We start from the raw sequence: 25385 nt of genomic DNA, 5'->3' as shown, positions 1-25385 counted from the left end.
GGCCCGTACCTGCAGAGGCATGACTTCATTGGTGACCAGAAAGAGCAGGAGATGGAAATCCGAGATGGTGTCCAGGAACACGGAGGAAGTATTCTGGGACAGGTAAGTGGCCAGACTGTGGAAGTCCTAGAGCGGTGAGGCAGAAGGACGCAGTGAACGGGAGCATGCTGTGGCCACCCCACTGCCCAGACAGCTGTCCGTCTCCGCCTGGGCCACGGCCGAATGCAGGGTGCGGACACACACCTCTCCCATCTCGTTCTACGGCCACCGACGGGGACCCAGGCATAGGGACGCACGTGGCCGCGGCACAGGCTGTGGCCCTCGGCACACATGACGCATCGAGGGACGTGCAAGGGAGCGCGTTTATAAAGCTGACCCAGCTGGGAGACGCGTTCAAAAAAAGACACGTCCAAGTGGAGTGGGCTGCGGGAAGGGCCCACTTCGGGGCGAGACGACTGGTCTGTGCTCCCTGTGCAGCCGCGCTGTTGACTGGGGCAGCGTGACTGCGATGAGGAGTAACTATGTGTGCGAGTTGGGGGGATTATGAGACGCCGCGCCTTCGGCAAAACTCAAAACAGGACGTTCAAGAGAGCCACCCGGTAAGTGGCTCTGCACCGCTACAAGCGGCCCGGGTCCCCGCACGGACAGATGCACCTAGGAACAAACGTGTCCCGGACCATCCGTGTGGCAGCACGAGGCAGCTTCAGCAATTCCGCACGGCCTCCGCCGTGCCTCAGAGGAGGGGCCGCCGCGCAGGACGTGGCGGGAAGCCCAGGCGGCCGGGCCGCCCGAGGCCCACGCGGCAGGATGACAGAGCAAAGAGAGACATCTCCACAAAGACGGGACGCTGGTCAACAAACAAATGACACAAAAGTTGTTGGGAGAGGACACAAGTGGTGAATAGATCTGGGGAAAAAAAGAAGTCAGCCGACCACGGCTCTTCCGGCAGATCCACAGGCCTGGGGCCTCCGAGGATTTGCCTCTGTGGGGATTCATCAACCCCACTCCAGAGAGGGTGTCACGGTGACCAACAGCGTCTCGAAAAAAGTCCCAGCTGGTGGCTCTGCCATAAGAATCAATCGGGAGAGTGTAAAAGCTTGGTACTTTCTGGGAAAACGACACTGACACCAGATAAACAAGCGGCAGTTACTTTAAGTTATGTTTGTAAAGAAAAGAGCTTACCTGTGTCTCACCCAGCACGTCCCGGTTCTCAATAGGAAACGGATTTTGCGAAATAGGAAAAGTATAAACTGGATCCTTGGGGAAAGTTGTTGTGATCTAATGAACAGAAACACGAACCCACCATCACTTGTGCGCCAACGGGCGAGGGCGGCCCTCAGGTGCCACGAGCAGCGACGCCCTCCCCGAGCTCCGAGTCCCTCACGGCCGCGGAGGCCCGACTGCTCCACGCTGGACGCAGCGGTTACCCGCTAACGACACGCCTAAGTGAGACCCCTGATGCTCAGGACTCTGGGAAGCAAACCGAAGAATCGTTTTTGACGATTTCTAGGACCGTGCCATTTGCGGGCGGTTTCTGTAAGCCGACGATAAGCCAGAGGGCGCGCCGTGGGAGCGCCACGGACGCGGCTGGGAGGGCTCTCAGGGGCAGCCCGCGACGGCCTGAGAGGCGCAGTGACCTCCAGAGAGCCCGCGGCACCACTGCACGGGGCCAGGACACGTCCAGGCCGCGAGGGAGCCGCTGCTCAGCCCCGAGGCGCGGCGCACGGCCATCCCGCTCCCCATCAGACGGGCTGGAGTCAAGAACGTGTGTCCGGGGGGAACCTGAACTCTTCATTTGGCTCAGACGTGCTTTACTAGCAACGGAGAGCATTTTCAATCCGGCACACAGTCGACGGGAACTACAGGACAGTGGTAAGTGTGCAATAACCGATACAAATACCGGTTTCACTGCTCCGGGCAGATGCTCCCCCGCCCCAAAGTGCCACATTTTGGTTGACGCAGCTTTTCCTCTGCAACGCGACACCAGCGGCAGCGGATTACACGTCGTCCAGATTTAGAGCAGCTATTCTGGTTCCTTCGGGACTATTTCTCGGGAATGAAAGTGTCGTTCCGGTCTGCTTTCTGCATCGGCGAAGGCAGCGGGCTGTCTGGGGCTGGCCCGGGATGTGCTGTGACTGTGCCAGCAGGCTCAAGGACAAGCCGAGCCGGCAGCAGCATCTGAGACCAGAGCCCTGATGGTCTTGAAGATTTTTTTACTTTTTAAAACAATTGTTTAAAGTTTATGAATTTATTTTAGGAAAGAAAGAGTGCGAGCCAGGAGGGGAGGGGCAGAGAAAGGAGAGAGAGGGAGGGAGAGAGGGAGAGAGGGGGAGAGAGGTGGAGAGACAGGGAGAGAGAGGAAGAGAGAGGGAGAGAGAGGGAGAGAGAGGGAGAGAGAGGGAGAGAGAGGGAGAGAGAGGGAGAGGGAGAGGGAGGGAGAGGGAGGGAGAGGGAGGGAGAGGGAGAGGGAGGGAGAGGGAGGGAGAGGGAGGGAGAGGGAGGGAGAGGGAGGGAGAGGGAGGGAGAGGGAGGGAGAGGGAGGGAGAGGGAGGGAGAGGGAGGGAGAGGGAGGGAGAGGGAGGGAGAGGGAGGGAGAGGGAGGGAGAGGGAGGGAGAGGGAGGGAGAGGGAGGGAGAGGGAGGGAGAGGGAGGGAGAGGGAGGGAGAGGGAGGGAGGGAGAGAGGGAGAGAGGGAGAGGGAGAGAGGGAGAGGGAGAGGGAGAGAGGGAGAGGGAGAGGGAGAGAGAGAGACACCCAAGCAGGCTCCACTCCTCGTTGTGGGGTTCCATCTCACGACCATGCAACTGTGACGTGAGTCAAAATCCAGAGTCAGATGCTCAACCGAGTGAGCTGCCCAGGCACCCCAACTGAACAATTTTGTCGATTTTTACTTTTATTTTTGTTTATTTTTGAGACAGAGAGGACGTGCATGAAAGCAGGTGAGGGGCAGAGAGAGAGAGAGAGGGGGACGAGGGATCTGAAGTCAGCTCTGCGCTGACAGCAGCGAGCCCGACGCGGGGCTCGAACTGACGAACCTCGACATCATGACCTAAACCGAAGTTGGATGCTTAACCGACTGAGCCACCCAGGTGCCCCACTTAAAGATGTTATTTTTACGTAATTTCAGCACCCAATGTGAGGCTTAAACTCACAACCCTAAGGTTAAGAGCCACACCCTCTACCGACTGAGCCAGGCTGGCACCCAGCCCACTCATCTTTTACTGACGAGAGCATGTAGCCGTGTGGACTCCAGCCCCGGGGCCACGTACTGGCTGTGTGGCCTGTCAGCTGCGGACAGATCCCAGGCCTCACTCTGTCCCTCTGCAAGACAAAGACAGCCCAGAGCGCCTACAGTCACCAAGGTTCAGACACGCAAGCCTGCATTATTAGTCTCAGCCTCTGTCCTTGCTGCAGAGACAAAGGTCTGTGGACTGTGCAGTGCTCCCCCTTCGGGAGGCAGAGACAGTGGTGGACCAGCACAACAGGGCACCTCCCAGGCCACGGATGTGGAATTAAGAGATGTCTGTGCTGGACTTGTAACCTCCCCTTAGAGCCCGGCCGAACCAAAGTGCCCTGGGCGGTTTGTGAATATCTCAGACACCGGAGAGGGGTGCAGTGAGCCCAGCACCTCGTCTCCTGTTTCGGTGCCCCCCACCCAGCCAGTTTCAGGTCATCTGGCCAATGCCCGGCCGCCTCCACAGCACATCCACGGCACTCCGGGTACCGAGGCCCATCCCTCCTCTTGCGTGACCTCAGTGGCCCGGTCACGAGGTTTGGGGACATCAGACAAGCCTGGTCGGGCGTGGGGCTGGAGATGGCCGTCTGGTCTGGACACCTGCTCTCAAGGGACTGTTCCAGCCTCCCTCCACAAGAACAGAGAGCTCAGGTGTCCCGGGGCGCAACGTTCCCTTACAACCAAGCTCACGGACACAGCACACTAAGCAAGAACTCGGTTCTTTTCTAAAAGGAAAGGGGTGGGGAGGCCACGGGGAGGGGAGACCTCAGAAAGCTGGCTTTAAATCATGCCGACCCCTCCTAAGTGTATGTTCCGTCAATCTGTTTTCATCTTAATTACACCCTAGGTAGTCTAACAAACAGATGCCTTTACGGCCTAGGTAATAAATATGTTCTCGGGAGCCGTCAACTGCGATGGAGCACCGGTGGGCTTGGCTCACGGGGACCTGCTGCTCCAAATGCAATGATGTTTTACAGCCTGAATCACGTGCCCTTCCTGAGTCCAAACACGGCCGAAGAGATCCCGGCCGGAAGCAGTCAGGAAACGAGCCGCTGCCCATCCCCTTGGGACGGAGCCGGCTGCTGCAGATGCCTCGGGCACTGGAGCCCTCTGTGGCGCTCTGGCCGGGGGCCACACCTCCCGCAAGGAGCGGAGCCTGGATGGTGGAGCCAGCTGCCTCCTTGGCTCCCGGAGCTCTGCCCAGGAGAGCACCCGCCGACTCACCCGAGGACACTCACAGCCGCGTGCCCCCGGGACTGACTCAGGTGAGGCGGCCCACCACGAGCCCGGCCTGGCAGCCGCACCGTGACCAGCACAGCACCGAGCGCGCCGAGCACGGAGCCACGCCGGGCTGGCTGGCTGATCTCCAGAGGCCGCCTGGCCAGGTCGCCGGTCCAGGGTTGCATTTTTGTCAGGGAGAGGTAAACCCTAAGTTGTTTTTAAGGAAGTAAAAAAACAAGCTGGAAGAAAACCCCCGTAAAGTCACCAGCTTTTCGGGGATGACAGGAGCTCAGGGATTCCTATGCTTTCTGTGTGGCTGTCCCGGGCCAGGTAGAGGGGCGGCTGTCCACGCCGCAGCCGCCACTGCACGCAGCCCCCACCCAGCAGCCCGGGGGGGTGGACGACGCACACTTACGTCTATGATCAGATACTCCACGGGAAGGGGCCGGGCCAGCTGGGTGATCTCATTGCCAAACTTGTCTATGTCCTGAAACGGGAAACAAAAGCGAGAGGTGTGAGCAAGGGTTTGCTGACCAGTGACACGGCTGGCCTCTCACAGGCTTGTCTTACCTGGTCAATGGTCACAATTCTTGTGGAGTATGTAAAAAGGAGAGGAAGATGTGCATGTTTTTGTCCCGCATCTGCCTCTGTTATGATGGCCACAACATGAAGGAGCAGCCGTGTTCTTGGTTAACAGTCCACTGGGAGAGCGTTTTCCAGCAACCCCCCCCCCCCCGCCACACACACACACACACCAGGCCCGGCACTCGCTGCCCCTTGCAGGACACATGGCCCGGGCCCCTGCCCGCAGGCCCCACCTGCACCTCTCTGACCCGCACAAGCGCTCCCCAACCTCGGGACTGAGTGCTAGCTCCCAACGACCCCCCTCACACCCTCCTCTGAAATCCCCACTTCATCCGGTACATTAATAAAATAAATACGTACGCAAATGAGCACACGTACGCACAAATATGCAGACATGGAAAACCCCCGCCACCAATCTGTCAGAGTCTAAACTTGTTCTGCTTTGTCAGATGCACAGAACATAAAGTTTAATTATGGGGAAAAACGGCCAGCATATGTTCATTAATCATAAAATGACAATTATATCTGATTTATGTCAAACATGCTGAGTTCAAACAGAGCTCTAGAAATAAATTCATAAGAACCAACACTTTTCATTAAAGATTCTGTGAGAGGGGATCATATTTTCTATCTAAATCATCACTTAACATCATATAAATCATTCTCTGACTCATATATAAATTATATATCCATAACTTCCAATTATGAGGCCTTACATAAAAGTTTACACTTATTAAAGCTCTCAAACCCGAAGGGAAGCCAAGCAGGTCCCCCGGAGGGGCTCCCCCTGCAGGATGACGCAGGGCCACCCCGGCACACGGGCACCTTCCCGGGGACGTCAGAGGTGTGCACCTTCTCTCCAGACAACCCACGTCGGTGGTTCCTAAGTCGAACCAGGCTTATCACCCTAATGGCAAGACCAGGGATCCCATTTGGCCCAGATCCTGTTTTTTAGAAATTAAAATTTCTCATCTGCAATACGTCTCAGTTTATCTAGGCTTTCCCTCCCTTCCTTCCAGCCACGACGTAAGAGAGCTGCCTGCCAGCACCTGCCCCTCGGCTCTCCCAGAAAATGGTCCAAACAGCTTGAACCAGCTAGCTATCCAGGGAGCATTAGCACCCGTCAAAGGACACAATCCCGAAAACAGCACACCGCTTTGTCTGTCTGCCTTCCTTTGAAGTCGGAGTGACTTCCTACCGATTCGGGGAAGAGTCACTCGTCCTGCCACGTGCCAGGTGGCTACCCTGGGCTCATCTGTGCAGCAGTCAGGTTGGGCCCAGCTTTCCGTGGCCCTGCCGGCTTCACAGGGGCAGCTGGAGACAGGAGACTGCTGAGCGGGTCCTGGGGCCCCAGAGGCGGTGGTTTCTCGACGGAGGAGATATGGTAGGAGGTGGGAATCAAACCCAATCAAACTAAATCACCATTTCCAAAAATACGCGCTTGCCCCTACAAGAAAGAACCTGCAACAACTCACCCATAATTAGCCCACCTGGAATTCATCTTCAAATCTAATTAAGCTCTAATATGCAGAAACATTCCTCCAGCACCTGTTCGCTTTAATCTCCCCCTCCAGGGATTTTTCTCGTTAAATGCCCCTCTCTCCTTTTTCTGTGTCGTGCTATTCTCTTTCAAATTTAACTACCCGACTGTACCTTTCTGCTCCCCAAGAAAATAAAGGTGTTGCATCCCCCTCTGTTCCCCGGGGCTGGGGGAAAACAGGTAACTTCTCTCTCTCCCGCATGCCTCCCTGCTGATGTCTTTGCCAGCCAGCCCCCAGTCCTCTACCGCATCTCAAAAGCAATTACTTTTTATGGGCGTCAGCAGATGTCGGACTGAGGGAGGAGGGCCTCTCAATTCCCGGGTCAGCAGTCAAAGCGTCAGCGGTTCCTCGTCCGAGGGGAGCAAGCCTCCGGGAGAGGCGGGGGCCGAGGTCCCCAGCGCCCCCCCACCGGCAACGACCATGAGCACAGACCGCGGCACCGTAGTGGTGACGTCACAGAAGAGTCCGGGGATCTCCGTCTTGGTGCCAGGAAAAGGGCAAACTCCACTGACCGGGTGGCACCATCTTGCTTTGGAAAAGGCGAATGAAATCCTTGATGTATTGCTTTTCTCTTTATTTTATTTTTAAAAGTTTACTTGGTTTTGAGAGACAGAGGAAGAGCACGAACAGGAGAGGGACAGAGAGAGAGGGAGAGAGAATCCCAGGCAGGCTCCATGCTGTCAGCACACGGCCTGATGTGGGACCCGAACGCACGAACCAAGAGATCATGACCTGAGCCGAAATCAAGAGTCAGACCCTTAACGGGCGGAGCCACCCAGGCGCCCCTTTTTTTAAGTTTACTCCTATTTTGCTTTTCTCTTTAAAGAACTGGCAAGATCTCAGAACAAACTTTCTCCAGGAATCACCGTCTAGGAAACGGTCTCGCCGATAACCACCTGCAGAGTGTCTGTCAGATGCAGACACAACCAGTCGCCGGCATATATTAGGCGCTGGGAGCCTACAGTCCAGGCTAGATACCGCGTGCACACAACCCCGGGGTCCCCAGCGCATGATGAGGACACGGAGGGGTACCAAGGTGAGTTAACCTGCCCAAGATCTAACGGCTGGGAGGGGTGGAGGGGGTCAGAGACCCGGTCCATCCACAGCAGAATTCATCTCTGCATCAGAACTTGGCGATCTCCGCTCAACAACGCGATGGCGCCGTGAGGTCGCGCACTCCAACCCTACTCCTCCCCTCGTGGGGACCTTGTGGCCACAGACCCTGGTCCTGACAGCGGATTCGAATGAAAGCCTAGCTTGGAGATTTCAGGTACCACAAAATCCTTCTTCTGAGACCGGACATTATGCTAGTATGTTGTTCAGAATCTCTTCTCTTTTTGGCAATTTCTTGATTAATTGCTAAGTTTTCCTAAATAACGTTGGTAGCAAATGTAATCTCTTGTAATTAAAACATTTTGGAAGGGTGCCTGGGTGGCTAAGTCGGTTGGACGTCTGACTCTGGCCGAAGTCATGATCTCACAGTTCGTGGGTTCGAGCCTTGTGTCGGGCTCCGTGCTGACAGCTCAGAGCCTGGAGCCTGGTTCAGATTCTGTGTCTCCATCTCTCCCTGCCCCTTCCCCATTCGTGCTCACTCTCTCAAAAAATAAACATTAAAAAAAAAAACCACCATTTGTTTAAAAAAGCTAAATGAGGGGCATCTAGGGGGCTCGGTTGGTTAAGCATCTGATTCCTGATCTCTGCTCAGGTCATGATCTCATGGTTCATGAAATCGAGCCCTGAGCCAGGCTCTGCACCAACAGCACGGAAGCTGCTTGGGATTCTCTCTCTCTCTCTCTCTCTCTCTCTCTCTCAATAAATAAGTAAACAAACAAACAAACAAACAGCTGAATGAGTGAAGGGTCCCACCCTGACAAACATGTGATGTATAAGAGAACTACAATAAATAAACCAAAAAATAACGGATAAATGGATCACGAACCTCAATGTAAAATTAAACGATAAAAACACCAAGAGAAAACATAAGTAAGTATGTAGTTTTGGGATAAAGAATCATTTCCCAAATACAATGAAATGGGCAGAAATTATAACGAAAAAGACTCTGAACAGAAACGACTGCAGCTTCTCTGTATGGCAACTATAAAGAAAACGGCACCCTGGCATGTGTGTCAGCACATGACGGGTTAATCACAAAGACCAGCCAACCGAATGCAGAAAGCACAAGGCAATTCCCCAAGGAAACAGAAGACACCCTCTCAGGATGAAGGGGTGCGGCGCGGGGTCCCGACAGCACGGCCCCGCGGGCTCAGACAGCGCCACCTTCTCGGAGATTTGGGAGAATGCATAAAACCCCCGAAACACACCTATCCTTCGACAAATGACGCCAGCACAGAGCACGTGGCAGGAGTGAGGCAGGGCTGGCCCAGAGAGCACTCCTGGGTAAGCGCCAGGCACTGGGGCGGCCCCCGAACGATGGCGGAGACAGAAAGGGGCTCCACGGGCCGAGCCCCCACGGCAGCTCCCTGCAGGAGAGCTGCCCCTTCTCTGCCTCCCTGTCCCCTCTCCCCCTTCCAGGGCCTCCAGAGAGGAGGACGCCAAAGATGGCTGGCTTGGCTTCCTTGCGGTCCGGCCACGCCAGACCTCGAACACACAGCCCCGGCCGTGCTCACGGTGCTACTCGCCGAAGTTCGTGACTCCAGTGCCTTCCCACCCACCCCAACCAGAGGCCTGGCTCCAGCCCGGGTCCCTTCCTGCTAGGACAGCAGAGCCCTGGGCCCTGGCACCCAGTCTCCACACCCAAAGGCCACAGCCAGTGGACGCACGGCCCCCGCGTGACAGCGCCAGCCTCATCGGGCTCCCCAGCCCTGTGCCCACAATGACCACCTACAACAGGGAGCTCCCTCCCCTCCTAGCGCGCCTCCTCGCGGATTGCGGGCCCACCTCACATCTCCCCCCCGCTGCCCTCTCCCAGCTCGGCAGCCGGCATGTGGTGCTCGTGTTGCCTGCCGCGAGATCCACCCGCCTCCACATCCCCTCCGGCGGGCACGTCCCAGAGCCACCTTCCACCTCTGCCCGTGTCTTCCCGCCACCCGCGTCACCATCTCCAGCGCGCTCCACCTACCGCAGAGCCACGGCCCCCAGACGCATCGATGCCTGAGGACGTGTGGCCCCTGGACGAGGCCCTCCCCACCTGGCTAACTCTCACACTCTTCAGTTCCGGAGCGCCCTGCCACGCCACACCGGGGCACCCCCACGGTCGCCCCACGGACCGCCTGGGAGGAGGGCGCCGGTGCGACTCGCCCACCGCTGTCGTCCCGGGACCCAGGTGTGACACCTGGCAGGGGGTCGAGGTCTGGCCTGAGTGAAGACGCTGAAGACCCTGGCGACGCCGTCCTAGGCTCTCCTGCCCCCACGCGTGCACGGTGGGTGCTGGAAGCACAGGTGAAGGCTGGTGCCGGGCGCCTACTTCCCCGTCATCTAGAATTTCGGATTTCCCGGAAGCACACGTCCGATTTTGCGTTAGTAAAGTCCCTGTACGTTAAGTGAGACACAGACCTGTGCCCCTGGAGCGCGTGCGCCTTGGAGCTGCGCGCCCGCCCGACGGCACCCTCGGGGCTCCCGCTGCCTGGATGCTCGCCGCGAGCTTCCAGTAGCTCCACCTACTACTGTGGCCTCGCCCTCGGCCGAAGCCTGGCTTCCCGTGTGCAAACTGGTCCCCCGAGACTCCCAGTCCCAGCCCTCCAGCAGCGGCCCGCCGTCCGGGAGCCCGGGGCCCCCGTCCACCCCCAGCCGGTACCGTCCTGTCTCTGAACACCCCGGAGCCCAGGGCCGCCACACATTCTCTACCTACCGTGCTGCGCTGCCTCAAGGACACCGCTCGCGGTCTCCTCTGTTCCCCGCCCGTCACCTCTTCCCACAGGACACGCACGTGGGGTATTTCTTTGACGTTCACGAAACCCTGAACGAGCACGTGTCTTGGCCCCGCTTCCCACGGCAGCACCAGCCACCGCTCCGCCTGCCTTCCCAGCAGACCTGGCTCCTCCCTGGTCTCTTCTTTAAACCGCGCCGACCAGCCCTGCGTTCCCCACGCTAGCTGCGCCAGGCCCCGACGGCCACGTGGTGGTGCCAACGGCGCCCCCATTCTGGACCCACGGGCGCCTCCGGACGAGGCAGCTCTGCCTGGCTTCCAGGTGTGCCCTTGTGCCCCGAGGGTGCACGGCAGCCCCGCCTGTCCGTGCTGGGGGCCCAGGCCTCGGCTGGCCCTGGACGCTCGTCTCCACCTCATCCAGGCAACGGCCCCGAACACCATCCGAACACCACGCCTGCAAATCCACCCCCAGGGAAACCCCAGGGAACGCGGCACCCTCCCAAGCCGCACCCTCACCTACCCGTGGCCGGGGTGACGATGGGGGCACCGGCACCGGTGTCCTGTCCAGAGCTGCACCAACGCGCACCAGCACCCCTAGCGGCATCCAGGAGCGACGGAAGCAGATGTCAGTTGTTAAATACATTGATTCAGCCACATATTCAATAACGTGCTCCCTTATCATTATGAGCCCCATTTAAAAACCTGATGGGGCGCCTGGGGGGCTCAGTTGGTTAAGCATCTGACTCTCGATTTCGGCTCAGGTCAGAATTTCAGGGTTCGTGGGATCGAGCCCTGCGTTGGGCTCTGCACTGACAGTGTGGAGCCGGCTCGGGATTCTCTCCCTCTCTCTCCGCCTCCCCTGTGTGCGCAGGTGTGCTCTCAAAATAAATAAACTTTAAAAAATCTGCTCTAAAATAACAGAAATGAGAAGGAAACATGCTAGACACAAACAGTGGCTACCGCTGATCACGCCTTCCCTGTGTCTTTTTGTAGGAATCAAGGGTGCGACCATGAACAAGTACAACTCTTGCATTAAATTATAAAAGAAACACACACGTAGCGTCCACGCAGCACAGAAGACAGAAAAGACCAGTCCCCTCCACAGTGAACACCCCCCCCCGAAGATAACCCAGGTCAAGCAGTGACTCCTTCAGGAAAAGCACAGAAAACACGACGCCTTGGCCGTCCTGCGGGTCTCTTCACCTTCCTTCCTTCTCCGGTGTCCCGGTCTCAGGGCACCGCTCCCCACCCCCCCAGCCATTCGTTGCAGGCTGCACAGTACGTGCCGGGACGTACAGATCGGAGCTGTGGACAAGCACCGCCCTCCCGAAGGACCCCCGAGCTCTCCAGCCCCGTCCTCCATATAAATGCACGCATCGATGTGTGCACAAACACCTACACATGTATCTTTATGCTGCACGTACAGGTACATGCTTAATTTTACATTATGAGTTTTATCCCAGGTATTTTTTTTTTTTTTTTTAAGAAAGCGAGAACAAGTGCAAGCAAGGGAAGCAGGGGAGAGGGGAAGAGGGGGAGAGAGAACGTAAAGCAGGCTCCACACTCAGCACAGAGCCTGACGTGGGGTTCAATCCCACCACCTGAGCCAAAATCAAGAGGCAGACACTCAACTGACCGAGCCACTCAGGCGCCCCTATCCCAGATTTTTAAATAATTTTCAAGCACATGCCTTTAATGGTCACATAGTATTTTATCCCAGAGACATTTTAATTGAAGGCCCTGTTATTGAACTTGTAGAATTACTTCCCATTTTTGTTTACCACATACAACAACACGATGAGTAGCCTCAGACAGGCATCGGTGTGTGTCCCACCTGTAAGCCTGCAGGCCACAGCCCACAGCCCACGGTCCACAGGAGTTACTTCAATGTTTGCCTGTGGAGGTCTCTTTGCTCAAACTGGTATTTTCCTAAAACATGTGAGAAATGAGTGTCTCAAACCCCGTAAGTCTGTAACAAATTGTGGGAAGCACTGCTAGCCTGCTCTCACCGACAGGCGAGTGAGCAATCCAGGGAAACCACAGCAGGATTAAAGAAACAACATAGGCTCCGTGACAAAAGGGAGCTCGCTTCTTAAGTGCAAGAAACTTACAAGACATGCAAGCAAAAAGCAAATCTCCAAATAAAGAGCATTACCAGAAAGACAGACTCACAGTTAACGATAAAATCCTGAAAGCACTTATTTCATGGTCGCAAACAAGATAATAGCACTGGTCCCTGGACACTGTTCTGGAAGCCCTACCAGCACGAGGAGCCGAAATGAATGGCAAAGGGGAGACAACTGCCATTCCTGGACAATACGCTCATCTGTGCAGAAAAACCCACAAGGATATGTATATAAATTAGAGGAACTTACTACCCAAAGCAATCTACATATTCAATGCAATTCCTATCAAAATAACACCAGCATTCTTCACAAAGTTAGAACAAGCAATCCTAAAATTTGTATGGAACCAGAAAAGACCCTGAATAGCTAAAACAATCTTGAAAAAGAAAACCGAAGCTGGAGGCATTACACTCCCAGACTTTAAGCTATACTACAAAGCTATAATCCTCAAGACAGCATGGTACTGGCACAAAAACAGACACTCAGATCAATGGAACAGAATAGAGACCCCAGAAATAGACCCACAAACGTATGGCCAACTAATCTTTGACAAAGCAGGAGAGAATATCCAACGGAATAAAGACCGTCTCTTCAGCAAGTGGTGCTGGGAAAACTGGACAGCGACACGCAGAAGAATGAACCTGGACGACTTTCTTACACCAGACACAAAAAGAAACTCAAAATGGATGAAAGACCTAAACATAAGACAGGAAGCATCAAAATCCTAGAGGAGAAAACAGGCAAAAACCTCTTTGACCTTGTCCATGGCAACTTCTTAACTCAACACGTCTCTGGAGGCAAGGGAAATGAGCAAATATGTACTGGGACCTCATCGGAATAAAAAGCTTCTGCACAGAGAAGGAAACAATCAGCAAAACTAAAAGGCAACTGATGGAATGGGAGAAGATGTTTGCAAATGACATATCAGATAAAGGGTTAGTATCCAAAATCTATAAAGAACTTATCAAACTCAACACCCAAAAACCAAATAATCCAGTGAAGAAATGGGCAAAAAACATTAACAGACATTCTCTAAAGAAGATATCCAGATGGCGAACAGACACATGAAAACTTGCTCAACGTCACTCATCATCAGGGAAATACAAAGCAAAACCACAATGAGATACCACCTCGCACCTGTCAGGATAGCGAACGCTAACAACTCAGGCAACAACAGATGTTGGTGAGGATGCAGAGAGAGAGGATCTCTTTTGCACTGCTGGTGGGGTCGCAAACTGGTGCAGCCATGCTGGAAAACAGTATGGAGGTTCCTCAAAAAACTAAAAATAGAACTACCCTACGACCCAGCAATTGCACTACTAGGCATTTACCCAAGGGATACAGGTGTGCTGTTTCGAAGGGGCACACGCACCCCAATGTTTATAGCAGCGCTACTGACAACAGCCAAAGTATGGAAACAGCCCAAATGTCCATCGACGGATGAATGGATAAAGATGTGGAATATATATACAATGGAGTATTACTCAGCGATCAAAAATCTTGCCATTTGCAACTACGTGGATGGAACTGGAGGGTATCATGCTAAGTAAAATTAGTCACAGAAAGACAAATATCATATGACCTCACTCATATGAGTAATTTAAGATACAAAACAGATGAACATTAAGGGAAGGGAAGCAAAAGTAATATAAAAACAGGGAGGGGGACAAAACATAAGAGACTCTTAACTATAGAGAACAGAGGGTTGCTGGAGGGGTTGTGGGTGGGGGGATGGGTTAAATGGGGAAGGGGCATTAAGAGACCTACTCCTGAAATCATTGTTGCACCATATGCTAACTTGGATGTAAGTTAAACAATCAATAAATAAAAAATAAAATAAAATAAATTCAAGGAACGAATAACACACAGCAAAGCTGCCAAACACACATTTACCAATTTCAAACAGTTTGAAAACCTAATTTTTTTTGGCCCAAATATAGGCTAATGTAATCCTAAAAATGTAATTTTAAAAAGACACAGGGGCACCTTGGGCGGCTCAGTCGATTAAGCGTCCGACTTCGGCTCAGGTCATGATGTTGCGGACCGTGAGTTCAAGCCCCACGTCAGGCTCTGTGCTAACAGCTCAGAGCCTGGAGCCTGCTTCTGATTCTGTGTCTCCCTGTCTCTCTGCCCCTCCCCCATTCATGCTCTGTCTCTCTCTGTCTCAAAAATAAATAAACATTAAAAAAAAAAAAGTTAAAAAAAGAAAGGTAAAAAGACACAGTGTAGGGGGAGGTGCCTGGGTGGCTCAGTAGGTTAAGCGTCCAACTTCGGCTCAGGTCATGTTCTCACGGTTCATGGGTTCAAGCCCGCATCGGGCTCTGTGCTGACAGCTCGGAGCCTGGTGCCTGCTTGGGATTCTGTGTCTCCCTCTCCCTCTGCTCCTCCCCAACTCCCACACACGCGCGCGCTCGCTCTCTCTCTCTCTCCCAAAAACAAAGTTAAAAAAAAAAGTATTGGTTGGCCAACTTAAAAAGTAATAATCCTCATATCTATTTGATGTTTCATTTTAAAACCTTTGAAAAGAAAAACAGATGGCAGTTTGATTCATCTGAAGTGACGTTTTCATTCATATTATGCACGTGAGGGCTTCCTGAGCATGTGCTGGGGTGGAGCCAGGGGCCCACACTATTGCTAAAGGAGGCCGAGAGCCTGGGTGAGGGGCCTCGGATGGGAGACACTGAGCTCGTGAAAGAGGACACCGGATTCTGTCATCACCCGCAGACCCACAGCTTTCCTACAAAGGGTCAGATGAAGTCACTGTCCAGCTGTTCAGAATAGCAGCCAGCAGGACCTTAGGTCTCAAGTGCTAAAAATGAGTCAAAATACTGGTTTTGCATTACAAAACACTGCATCACAAATGCATCTCGTAAGGTAGGAACTTTGGGGGTGGGGGGCGGGGATAACTTAACTCTCACATGGGCTCCTGGCAGGGTGTGATTTGACGAGTGAAGTACCTGCTACAGAAACAGGACCTGAGGGCCAGGTCTGTGCTGTCAAGCCTCATGGTTTTGGTTTTTATTAAACACCATGAGGGAGTTGGGGCAGGGGGAGGGGTGGAGAAGCCCTAAACAAGGGACTAGGAACCACCCCCCTGGAAGACCGATGGGAGCACCCCTCCCCATTAGCTCCATTACTGCCCCAGACCTGAGAGGCGTCCGAGCGAGCCGTCACAGGAAAGCCTTACTCTCCCTCAACGGCACCAGTCTGGAAGGAGCAGGGGCGGCAAAAGCCACGGTCCTTCACTCGCAGGCATTTCCAGACACGCGGCCAACAAGGAAAGCGTGCCTGTCCCCTACGACACACGCCCTGCCGGTTGCCCAGCATGTCCAGCCGGGACCCCAGGTTTCTAGCCAGAACCCCGTGTATCCGGCCAGGACCCCATTTGTCCAGCCAGGACCCCAGAGTGCCGCCCCTGCAGTGGCAGCAGCCGTGTGGACTCAGGAGCAGAAAGAACGGAGCCAGGAGGTGCCGGGAGCCAGAGCACGGGCGAGTCGTCTGCCCCTCTGCCCTGTCCCTTCCCCACGCCCGGGAGCGCCCCCACCACCCAGTAACACGGACACACACGCACAGATGAAGCAATCCAGGGGGTGTTCAGCCTCTAGTTCCTTCTGCCTGGTGAGGAAGTAAATTCTTTGTTACAAGTGGGGTTGTTTCCAGTTTCAAAAGTCCCTCTCCAGGTCAAGGCCCCGCCGCCCCCACCGGGCCGCCTGGTGTGCTGATACGGCAGACTGAGGACCACACCCCACAGACACAGCTGGACCTAAAGACGTATGGGAAGCGGTGAAGGACACATCACAACAGATCCCGCGTGTGCGATTCCATCAAGCAAACCCACACAGGAAGCAAAGAACGACTACCAGGAGTCTTAGGACGGGAGGCTCGGGCTCTGTGGGTTTCTGTCTAGGGGACAAAGGTTCTAAATTAGGTGGTGGTGCTGGCCACACGACCCCGTGAATATGCTACACACCAGCCAACCGTGCGCTTTCAATGGGTGAATCGGTGATTGTACTACATGTGAATTACATCTGTCAAAAATGGTTTAAAAATTTAGACTTGAGGGGCACCTGGGTGGCTCAGTCAGTTGAGCGTCCGACTTGGGCTCAGGTCAGGATCTCGCGGCCTGTGAGTTCAAGTCCCACGTCAGGCTCTGTGCTGACAGCTGAGAGCCTGGAACCTGCTTCGGATTCTGTGTCTCCCTCTCTCTCTGCCCCTCCCCTGCTCGTGCTCCCTCTCGCTCTCTCTCAAAAGTAAATAAATGAACACTGAAAAATTAAAACAAAATTTAGACTTGAGGGGCGCCTGGTTGGCTCAGTCGGTTGGGCGTCCGACTTTGGCTCAGGTCACGATCCGACGGTCCGTGAGCTGGAGCCTCCCACCAGGCTTGCTGCTGACAGTAGGGAGCCCGCTTCACATCCTCTGTCTCCCTCCCTCTCTGCCCCTCCCCCACTCGAGGGCACTCACCCTCTGGCTCTCTGTCTCAAAGATGAATAACCATTAAAAAAAGAATAAATCTTTGAAAACAAAAAAAACCGAAAATCTCTCTCCACGTGGACACCTGCTCATTAAGAAAAGGATGTCAAAGGCGTCACAGAGCCTACAAGCACTGGAACGAGTTCCAGTTCCGCAAGTGCTGCCTCCAGGCCTCTCCCAGCAAATCACTCCAGAACACGCACTCCGGGCAGCGAAAACCTCCGGAAAGGGAAGCCCCTCCAAAACTCTGTGCACAACGAGGACTCTGCACAGACAGCGAAGCGAGGGAAGCCCTTCCGCCAGGCTTCACGCAGGGCATCCGGCTCAGCAGGCAGCTCCCTTTATCCATTCTAGAACTCCACGTGCTAGGAGCGTCACAGGTCTCGAGTGTCCCCAGGGATGACAGGCTCCCGCGCGGGCAGCGTGCTGGCGCCCAGACTCTGCGGTCCCGGCAGCCCCCGCCCGTGCCCCTCCACCTGTGGCCGCGCGAGCCTCTGAGCCTCCTCTCTCCAACCAGAAAGGGGAGGGTGACGACCACAATCGGAACGAAACCTAACCCAGCGGCCGAGGTGGGGAGTGGAGGAGACGCCTGCAGCTCTCAGAAAGCCACGGCCCAGGGGAAGCACAGTTCTCAGGTAGGAAAGGAGAGCCCCGAATCCCGCCCCCTCTCAGATCCACGCCTTGGCACCCCGCCAGCTGCCGGGACCCAGAGACACCCACACAATGTGCCAAACGGCCCCCACGAACAGCTTGAGAACACAGACCGTTAAAGCTGCACTTGAGAAGCTGTTAGAGAGCTGTGGGCACGCGGTGGCGAGGGGACAGGGGACTGAGCGGGGGGCTGTCCTCAGGGTGTCCAGCGCACGCAGACCCAGGGGCGTGCCGGGGAGGGCACGTGGCAGTGCCACAGCTACAGACTCGACACTGGAGGCCCTGGAGCGCACGCCACCCCCCCCCCCCCCCCCGCCCCGTCCCGGTTCAGCCCTGAGACACACGGAGGCCACGCACCTAGAGGGCAGGTCACAGCCCCTGTGCGATCTCACGGAGCAGCCACCCCACTTCGTCTTACTGTGCTTTACAAATGCCGTGAGATTTTAGAAACCGGGGTTTGTGGCCACCCTGCCGTCACACAAGTCCACCGGCGCCATGGCCCACACCCTTTGTGTACTTTGTGTCTGTGTCCTGTTTGGTGCTTCTCGTTACGACCACATTTGTCGTGGTGACCCGTGCCCAGTGATCTCTGCTGTCACGTAAACTCGTGCACAAGGGGGCGGCGGGGTCTGAGAGGACGGCCTGTGGCTCCGAAAGCTCTCCTGGGGGTGCACCGCTGTCAGACAGCGTCGCCTGCTGCAGAGGAGCCATCGGCGAGGGAACGAGCCTGCAGCAAACTTCCCGGCTGTCGTCTGGCAACAATTTGCCACAGCCACCCGGGCTTTCGGCAGCCCCCACCCTAACCGGTTGGCAGCCCCCAGGTCAAGGCAAAAAGATTACGACCTGCCGAAAGCTCAGATGATGGTTAGCGTTTTTGGGTAATAAAATATGGGGTTTTTTTTATGTTTATTTATTTTTGAGAGAGAGAGAGAGAGAGAGAGAGAGGGCGCACACATGAGCAGGGGAAGTGCAGAGAGAGGGGGGACAGAGGATCCCAACAGGCTCTGCGATGACAGCAGCGAGCCCGACGTGGGGCTCGGACTCACAAACTGTGAGTTCATGACCTGAGCCAAAGTCAGATGTTCAGCCAACTGGGCCACCCAGATGCCCCAGTGAAGTATCTTTCAATTAAAGTTTGAAAAGACGCTGTTTTTTAGACACGACGGCACGGCACGCTGAACAGACTGCAGCGTACCCAGAACTTCAGCACGCGCTGGGAAACCAAAACATGCATTTGACTCGCGTTACGGCACCGTCTGCTTGACTGCGGTGGCCTGGCACTGAACGTGCGAGACCTCCGAAGAGGGCTGCTCTGAGGGCAGGAGGGGCCTGGAGGCCGCACAGCAGGGCAGTGAACACGCGGATGCAGTGATGAGTGCCACGAGGCTCCCCCACTCCCGAGAGCACGAAGGGCTGGGATTTCAGCTCACTGGCAGCGGGCCGGGGCCGCACACAGAGAACCTGGCAGACGGGCTTTGCACAGGGCCAGGGTGACCACATTGGAGACCCGGGGGTTTCAAACACACAGCCATTCTCCCGGTCGAGATAATACAAGTTTTGAAGCGTGTGGGGTGGAGTCTCCACGTGCTTACACTGCACGACACAGCAACCAAGATGAAACCTGTTTCAGGAGGAGACTGAACCTCCCAGTCATTCGGGGCCGAGGGGACAAACACCCGAAGCAGGCGTCATCTTACAGAGCGGGAACTCTGGACTGCACTCTATGAAAAGGCAAGAACCCGCAGCGGACAGTCTTCCATAAACGTCGGTCAGACCTGACCCCTAAGTACCGCTCTGGTGCATCTGGGTGCTGCGTCGTGGCCCCGCTGGACAGAGGGGGGGCGGTCTCCAGGGAAAAACGTCCTCCGGGGTCTCTGGCTTTTTCACATGCGATGACCAGCACACGGCGGAAACTTACCAAACGTGTGAAGAGAAAAGACAGACATTACACCAAAAAAAGACAACAGCTGCAAACCCACAGATGATACAAATGTTGGACACGAGGACCTTAAGACGCCATGATTACAACCCATAATTAGGGGAAAAAAAAGTCAATCAAAACTGATCCAGAAGTGACAGACAGATTTAACAGATCGGGACATCAAAATACTCATTATAACTGCATCCCACGCGTGCAGGCAGGTGGAGGCGTGGGAAACACACACACACACACACACACACACACACACACACACACACACCAGAGGAAACCGCAGCGATCACGCCCCGGACGGACGGTTTGCTAGATGGGAGTGGCAGCAGACCAGACGTCACACAAGCCAGGACGAACAGGCCGCCAGAAACAGCAACGCAGACTCCTCAAAATGAGGCACAGAAAGAAAACAGACTGAAATACGACAAACGGGGCATCGGTAAGCTGTGGGACTTCAGGCAGCCAAATACACGTGTGACTGGAGTCCCTGAGCGATCAAATACAAACAACAACAACAAAATCCCAAACCAAAAAAGAAAAAGGTACTGAACGGCTGGCATGTGCAGAATTCTACGGAATTCTAGAAATGGTTCTGGGATACTTCCCAGCCTCCTCCCCAGGACCATGAATGGGAGGAGGACGCACACCCGTGGATCTGTCCCCTCACGTGGCAACGGATTCTGCAGGTGTGATGAAGGTTACTAATCAACTGACCTTCAAATCGGGAGATGACCTTGGACTAGCCGGGCAGGCCGGGAGGGCACACTCCTGCGGGCCTCCAGGGAAGAGCAGCGGACGGCCCTGCCGTGACCTGCCGCCGGGCCGGGGCCGGGACACTCGGTGCTGCCGACGCCTCACGCCACGGAGAACATCAGAGCCCCGACCGACCCTGCCGTGGCCCGGACAGACCCTAGACCCCCGAGCACCGGACTACGAGGCAACGCCTGAGCCGGGTCTCGTGGCCGCCACGTCCGCAAACACCCGTTACGGCAGCAACGTAAAACAAACACGATGGCCAAAAATTGACACAACTCGCAGACCCGAGAAGCTCAACCACCGCCAAACGCAGGACACGAGGAAGACTACCCGAGCACATCAAAGTCAAGCTGCTAAAAACCAGCGATAAGACAAGAACGGAAAGGCAGTCAGCAGGAAAGTCGCACTGTGAATGGAGGAGCCCACGAGGGGCACGGGGGCTTCCTGCGAGAAACACCCCGAGGCAGGGGACGGTGGAGCCGACCGGTCAACCCAGAATTCTTTCTACCGTGAAGACACCCTTCCAAGTGAAGACAGCGCCCTCAGACGCGGCAAGGCCGCCCCGCGCCGAGAGACACGACTCAAGGAGCCCTCCAGGCGGCAGGATGGGGCAGACGGGACCCGAGTCCACCCGACGGGACCCGAGAACGAGTGCCGAGTAGAGAAGGAAAATGGGGTCTCCAGCTTCCCATAGGGAAGCACCTGACTCCTACATGTTCAACAGGACATTTCTCGATAAAAACAGCTTTTATAGCTTTCACAAGGAAAAGGATTTCTAAGCAGACGATCCTTTGTCCAACTCGTTAACTCAAATGCCGGCGCCCCGAGGAGGGCCTAATTACTGAGCACACAGCTCCACTCTTGACTCCTGGCGACGTATCCCGTCGTCGTGTCTTGAGAAACAGACACGGTCTCTGTGCTGCAGGGCTTTGATCCGGCGTCAGAGAACCCAGCCCCGTGAATGTGACGTCTCCTTTCGGTTAGAAGCCCGAGCAGCTGAATACCAAGCCCTGAAGACGCCACGGGGCGCTGTTACCCGCGAGGTGGGTCCTACACAAGCTCAGAGGAGAAGCGGCTGAGGGGACCGCGGAGTCCAACACGGGTCCGCGCCCGCGCCACGCCGCACGATTCCTTGGGTACCGTGGCGTTTTTACCTTATAAAACACGTCAGGCACGTACTGCTCGCTGCTGGACTCCTTGGCGTAGCCGAGCTCAGGGGCGTCTTTGCACGGCAGCAGACACTCGTCACGGACCAGCGCCATGCACTGATTGGACACCTGGTACCCTTCAAAGTGGACCTGGTTGTCGGGACCACCTGCAAGAGAGAGTCCTTCGATGAGCATCCACGAGGGAGATTCGAACCCAGTCCGTATCTGTCACTCTTCACTCCGGACCAACAGAGCAAATCAACTCCGAAGAGTCTGTCTCGGGTAAGAATTCAAAAACGTGCCACCGCAACTTTACGAGTGGCCGGGGCGCACGGCGGCGGACACAGGGCACGAAGACGCCGCGCGGCTGTTCAAGCGGTTCCCACCAAGGACACACTCTCTCAGAATCAGAAAACAGGACTGGGAAACGTTCTCCGATCCTGGGGTGCCTAGGCGTCTGACCGGCTCAGGTCATGATCTCACGGCTCGTGAGTTTGAGCCCCGCATCGGGCTCTGTGCTGACGGCTCGGAGCCTGGAGCCCACTTCAGATTCTGTCTCTCTCTCTTTCTCTCTCTCTCTGCCCCTCCCCCACTCACGCTCGGTCTCTCTCTCCTTCCAAAATAAACAAACATTAAAAAAAAAAAATCCTCCAATCCCACCCCAGAATATGTGTGCTGTCACCCAGTACCGGGGCTCTGAGCTGTCAGGAACACCAGAGCCCTGCCTCCAGCACGCTTGCGTTCTTGAGTGAGCGGAGGGGGATGGAGACGGACGGGACAAGCGGTGAAGACAACACAGCGTCTGTACCGTGGTCTCTACCCTACAGACGCCCGCACGGCCACGCACTGTCCTCCAGCGCCACGCTCGGGAGGCGAGGACGCTGCCACAGAGCCAGGGCCAGCACGCAGGGGGCCTCAGCCCGGGCCGCTGGCTTCACTGTGCCATGTGCGGCCCTGCGTGCCTCTCCCCACGCCTCTCTCCATCATCGCTTCATAAAACCTCCAGCAAGTCTTAAAATTAGGGACAAGGATAGTGCAAAAGCCACCGGGAGGGAACCATCCAGCGACGTGGAACCGAGCGGCAACCTGGCTGAGAGGAGACCCCGGAGAGAAGGACGGGCACCACGTCAAAGGCGGGCCCCGAGCCTCTGGCCGAGGGAAGACCAGGCCGTGCACTCGGCCGACTTCCACCGCCACAAATACACGCGCCTCCGTAATCGGGTGACGTTCTGACAACTCTAATGTCCATTATCGTCGGCAGCTTTGGAAAATTTTTAAAAAACAAAAAATTCTCAATATCTCTACTTCAGTCTCTCTGACAAAAACAAAGTTAAGTTCCTCATCGGGGAACAGAAATGTTTTTCCATCTGGCTTTCAAACATTTATCAGAAACCAGACCCGATGACCAGACAATCAGAAAGTGTGAAGGACAGGGGCCGAACCAGCCTGGAGAGGACAAGCCGGGGCCTGCTGTGTTCCACTTTGCACACCAGAGGACGGCAGCAGCCGGCTTCCCAAGCAGAGGTGAACGGGCTCCAGGGGCCCACCGGCAAGCAAGCCTAGCATCTCTCCGGCCCTGACGCACATCCTGGGGAGAGGTGGCCACGACCGCTCCCTGAGGTCGAGGCGGCAGATGCAAAGCCCTTCACCCTCCGGTGCGCTCAGGGTCAGGCACACCACCCTCGCACCAAAGAGGAGCGCGCTGGCTTAGAAGGAGCAGAGGGGACGGTGGGGAAGGAGCGTGGAGAGGCCGCCCTCAGTGGGTGCCTCTGGCTATCATTTTACTTCGGGCGTTGTAAACCCACCCTGGCTTTTGGCTGGATCATTAAAACAGGATGGGTCGTTGGAAAAAAAACCTGGCCTTTGAGGACCGGCGAAAAACAGAAAACAGGATTTGTAAAATGGAAGGCTATTTATTTATTTTTTTTTTCAACGTTTTTTATTTATTTTTGGGACAGAGAGAGACAGAGCATGAACGGGGGAGGGGCAGAGAGAGAGGGAGACACAGAATCGGAAACAGGCTCCAGGCTCCGAGCCATCAGCCCAGAGCCCGACGCGGGGCTCGAACTCACGGACCGCGAGATCGTGACCTGGCTGAAGTCGGACGCTTAACCGACTGAGCCACCCAGGCGCCCCAAAAGTTCCTACTCGTTTTAAACTGCACGGTCCTATGGCTGGCTCTTCCTACGACAGCGTCCGTCAAGGATGTTATGGGAGATGTGGTGGCACTTTTTTATGGGGCCCCAATTTTCCTGGTCACTATCTACTTGTGACACACATAGCACGGAATAGGACACATATAACATCTCACACACACAAACACACGTGCACGGAAATGGTATCTTGAATGACTCCTATTCACGACGTCAAAAATAAATAACAAACAGTAAGTCTTCTCCTGCACGGCCAGAGTCACTCTTGGTTCCTGGAAGGGGCAAAGGCAGCCCGGAGCAGAGACCCAGAGCCAAGTGAACTGACCTTGGAACAGGAGCAGATGAGGGAAGGGCCACGCGGAGGCCCCAGTTTCAGTGGCTCTGCGGGCGATGCAGGTAAGTTCTAGATTTCCACCACAAAACAAAAAGAGGAATCTGCATCTCACGGGCACAGTAGTAACTAAGTTGAGAATGAAAAGCCACCAAAAGAAGAACAGAACACACACCTGTAGCCACCGCGGTAACGAACTTGGATCCAAAATGTCCATCTGGAGAGAGTCGACATATGTTGGGATGCTTGTTTTGGAAGTCTCCTGCCGTGATGCATTCTTCCGAACTCAGGAAATAGGTGTCCTAAGAAAAGAGAAACGGCACATGGAGTTGCACGGCCTCTATTTCTTCTTTAGAAAACATTAAGAACCCAACTCTGTCAACTGCTACACGACGTCAACACCTCCAGTCCCTAGCTGTCACGGGCTCCTTTCCCACCGCAAATAACTATGAAGGCCAGAAGCGTCAAGCATCCGCCCTACAGGCTCACCTCCCGAGAGCACTGGTGGGGGAAGGCCAGGGGTTTTGCTCTAGAAGACACATCGACAGACCCATCCGTAATTTATCGATGTTCCCCACTGTGTGGAAAATCATTTTGGCCTAGAAGCCAGGATGAGCTGTGCGTGGCCGCCCCGCGGGCTCGCGACCGAGCTGCGGGCTCCCACCCCACCTCACCTTATTCCGACTGTATCGCACTGTACCCTTCCGGGTGTCTTCTGAGACCAGGTCTGTAAATATCCAGCCAACCTGCAGGAAAAAGGAAAGTATCTTCCGAGCCTCTTCTTGAAAACGGGTGGCGAATGTTTTCTGGCCTCCGCCCGGAGGACTTAAGAACAATGTTCTCAGTAAGAGACTCTCTCACGAGCCAGCTCCTCAACTCAGCTACCATGACTTCCAAACTCCACTCAGTCGCAAACGGCCACACTCCCCTGGTACTGCTGGGCTGGAGGTGACGGTGAGCGAGCAGGGCTCACCTATTGTTAGAAGCCCCGTGGCACCGACTCGGTACCCGGCCCCGTGCCGGGTGTGGGGGGAGACCGCCGGCAAGAACAAGATTAACAGAACGCTTACACTCCAACCAGGAAGGCACACAATGAGCAAGCAACTAGAGACAATGCTGTTTAAGGGGCTACGGCTTTCTCTGTGAGACAAGAAAACGGACTCCATAGAGAAAGCACTTAAAGTAAGGAGCGCTACGACGGAGACCTTGCCCAGCTGCTCCTTTGCATTCCGCTGCAGTGCTGAAGAAACCGTCTGGGGGGTACAAGGAGTGAGAGTCCTGTCGCTAGGGCACCCACACGCCAGTCCCGGACGGTTGCCTGTCTGTGTGCTCCGTGATCCCTGATCCTCTTGTACCCACGAACCTCACAGCCGGTTGCCCCTCCTGAACCAGAACCGGGCTGGGGAT

At 55.3% G+C, this 25385-nt stretch overlaps 1 protein-coding gene across 2 annotated transcripts in view; it reads right to left on the bottom strand.

Moving 5' to 3' along the window:
• Window positions 1-25385, bottom strand: part of NPLOC4 (NPL4 homolog, ubiquitin recognition factor) — a 59760-nt gene that overhangs the window by 5966 nt on the left and 28409 nt on the right. For both annotated transcript variants that reach the window (XM_053892285.1, XM_053892284.1), the window contains 6 exons: window positions 24653-24724; window positions 24154-24280; window positions 21501-21661; window positions 4871-4942; window positions 1183-1278; window positions 10-126 (listed from right to left, as the gene is read on the bottom strand). In XM_053892285.1, the coding sequence (XP_053748260.1) occupies window positions 10-126; window positions 1183-1278; window positions 4871-4942; window positions 21501-21661; window positions 24154-24280; window positions 24653-24724 (645 nt within the window). The remainder of the gene's footprint in view (window positions 1-9; window positions 127-1182; window positions 1279-4870; window positions 4943-21500; window positions 21662-24153; window positions 24281-24652; window positions 24725-25385) is intronic.

Source organism: Panthera pardus, unplaced genomic scaffold (assembly GCF_024362965.1).
Source record: "Panthera pardus isolate Hobbes unplaced genomic scaffold, ASM2436296v1 HiC_scaffold_3, whole genome shotgun sequence".
In the NCBI taxonomy this organism is placed as follows: Eukaryota; Metazoa; Chordata; class Mammalia; order Carnivora; family Felidae; genus Panthera; species Panthera pardus.
The sequence above is the reverse complement of the archived record's forward strand: the minus strand, read 5'-3'. Positions and strand labels throughout refer to the sequence as shown.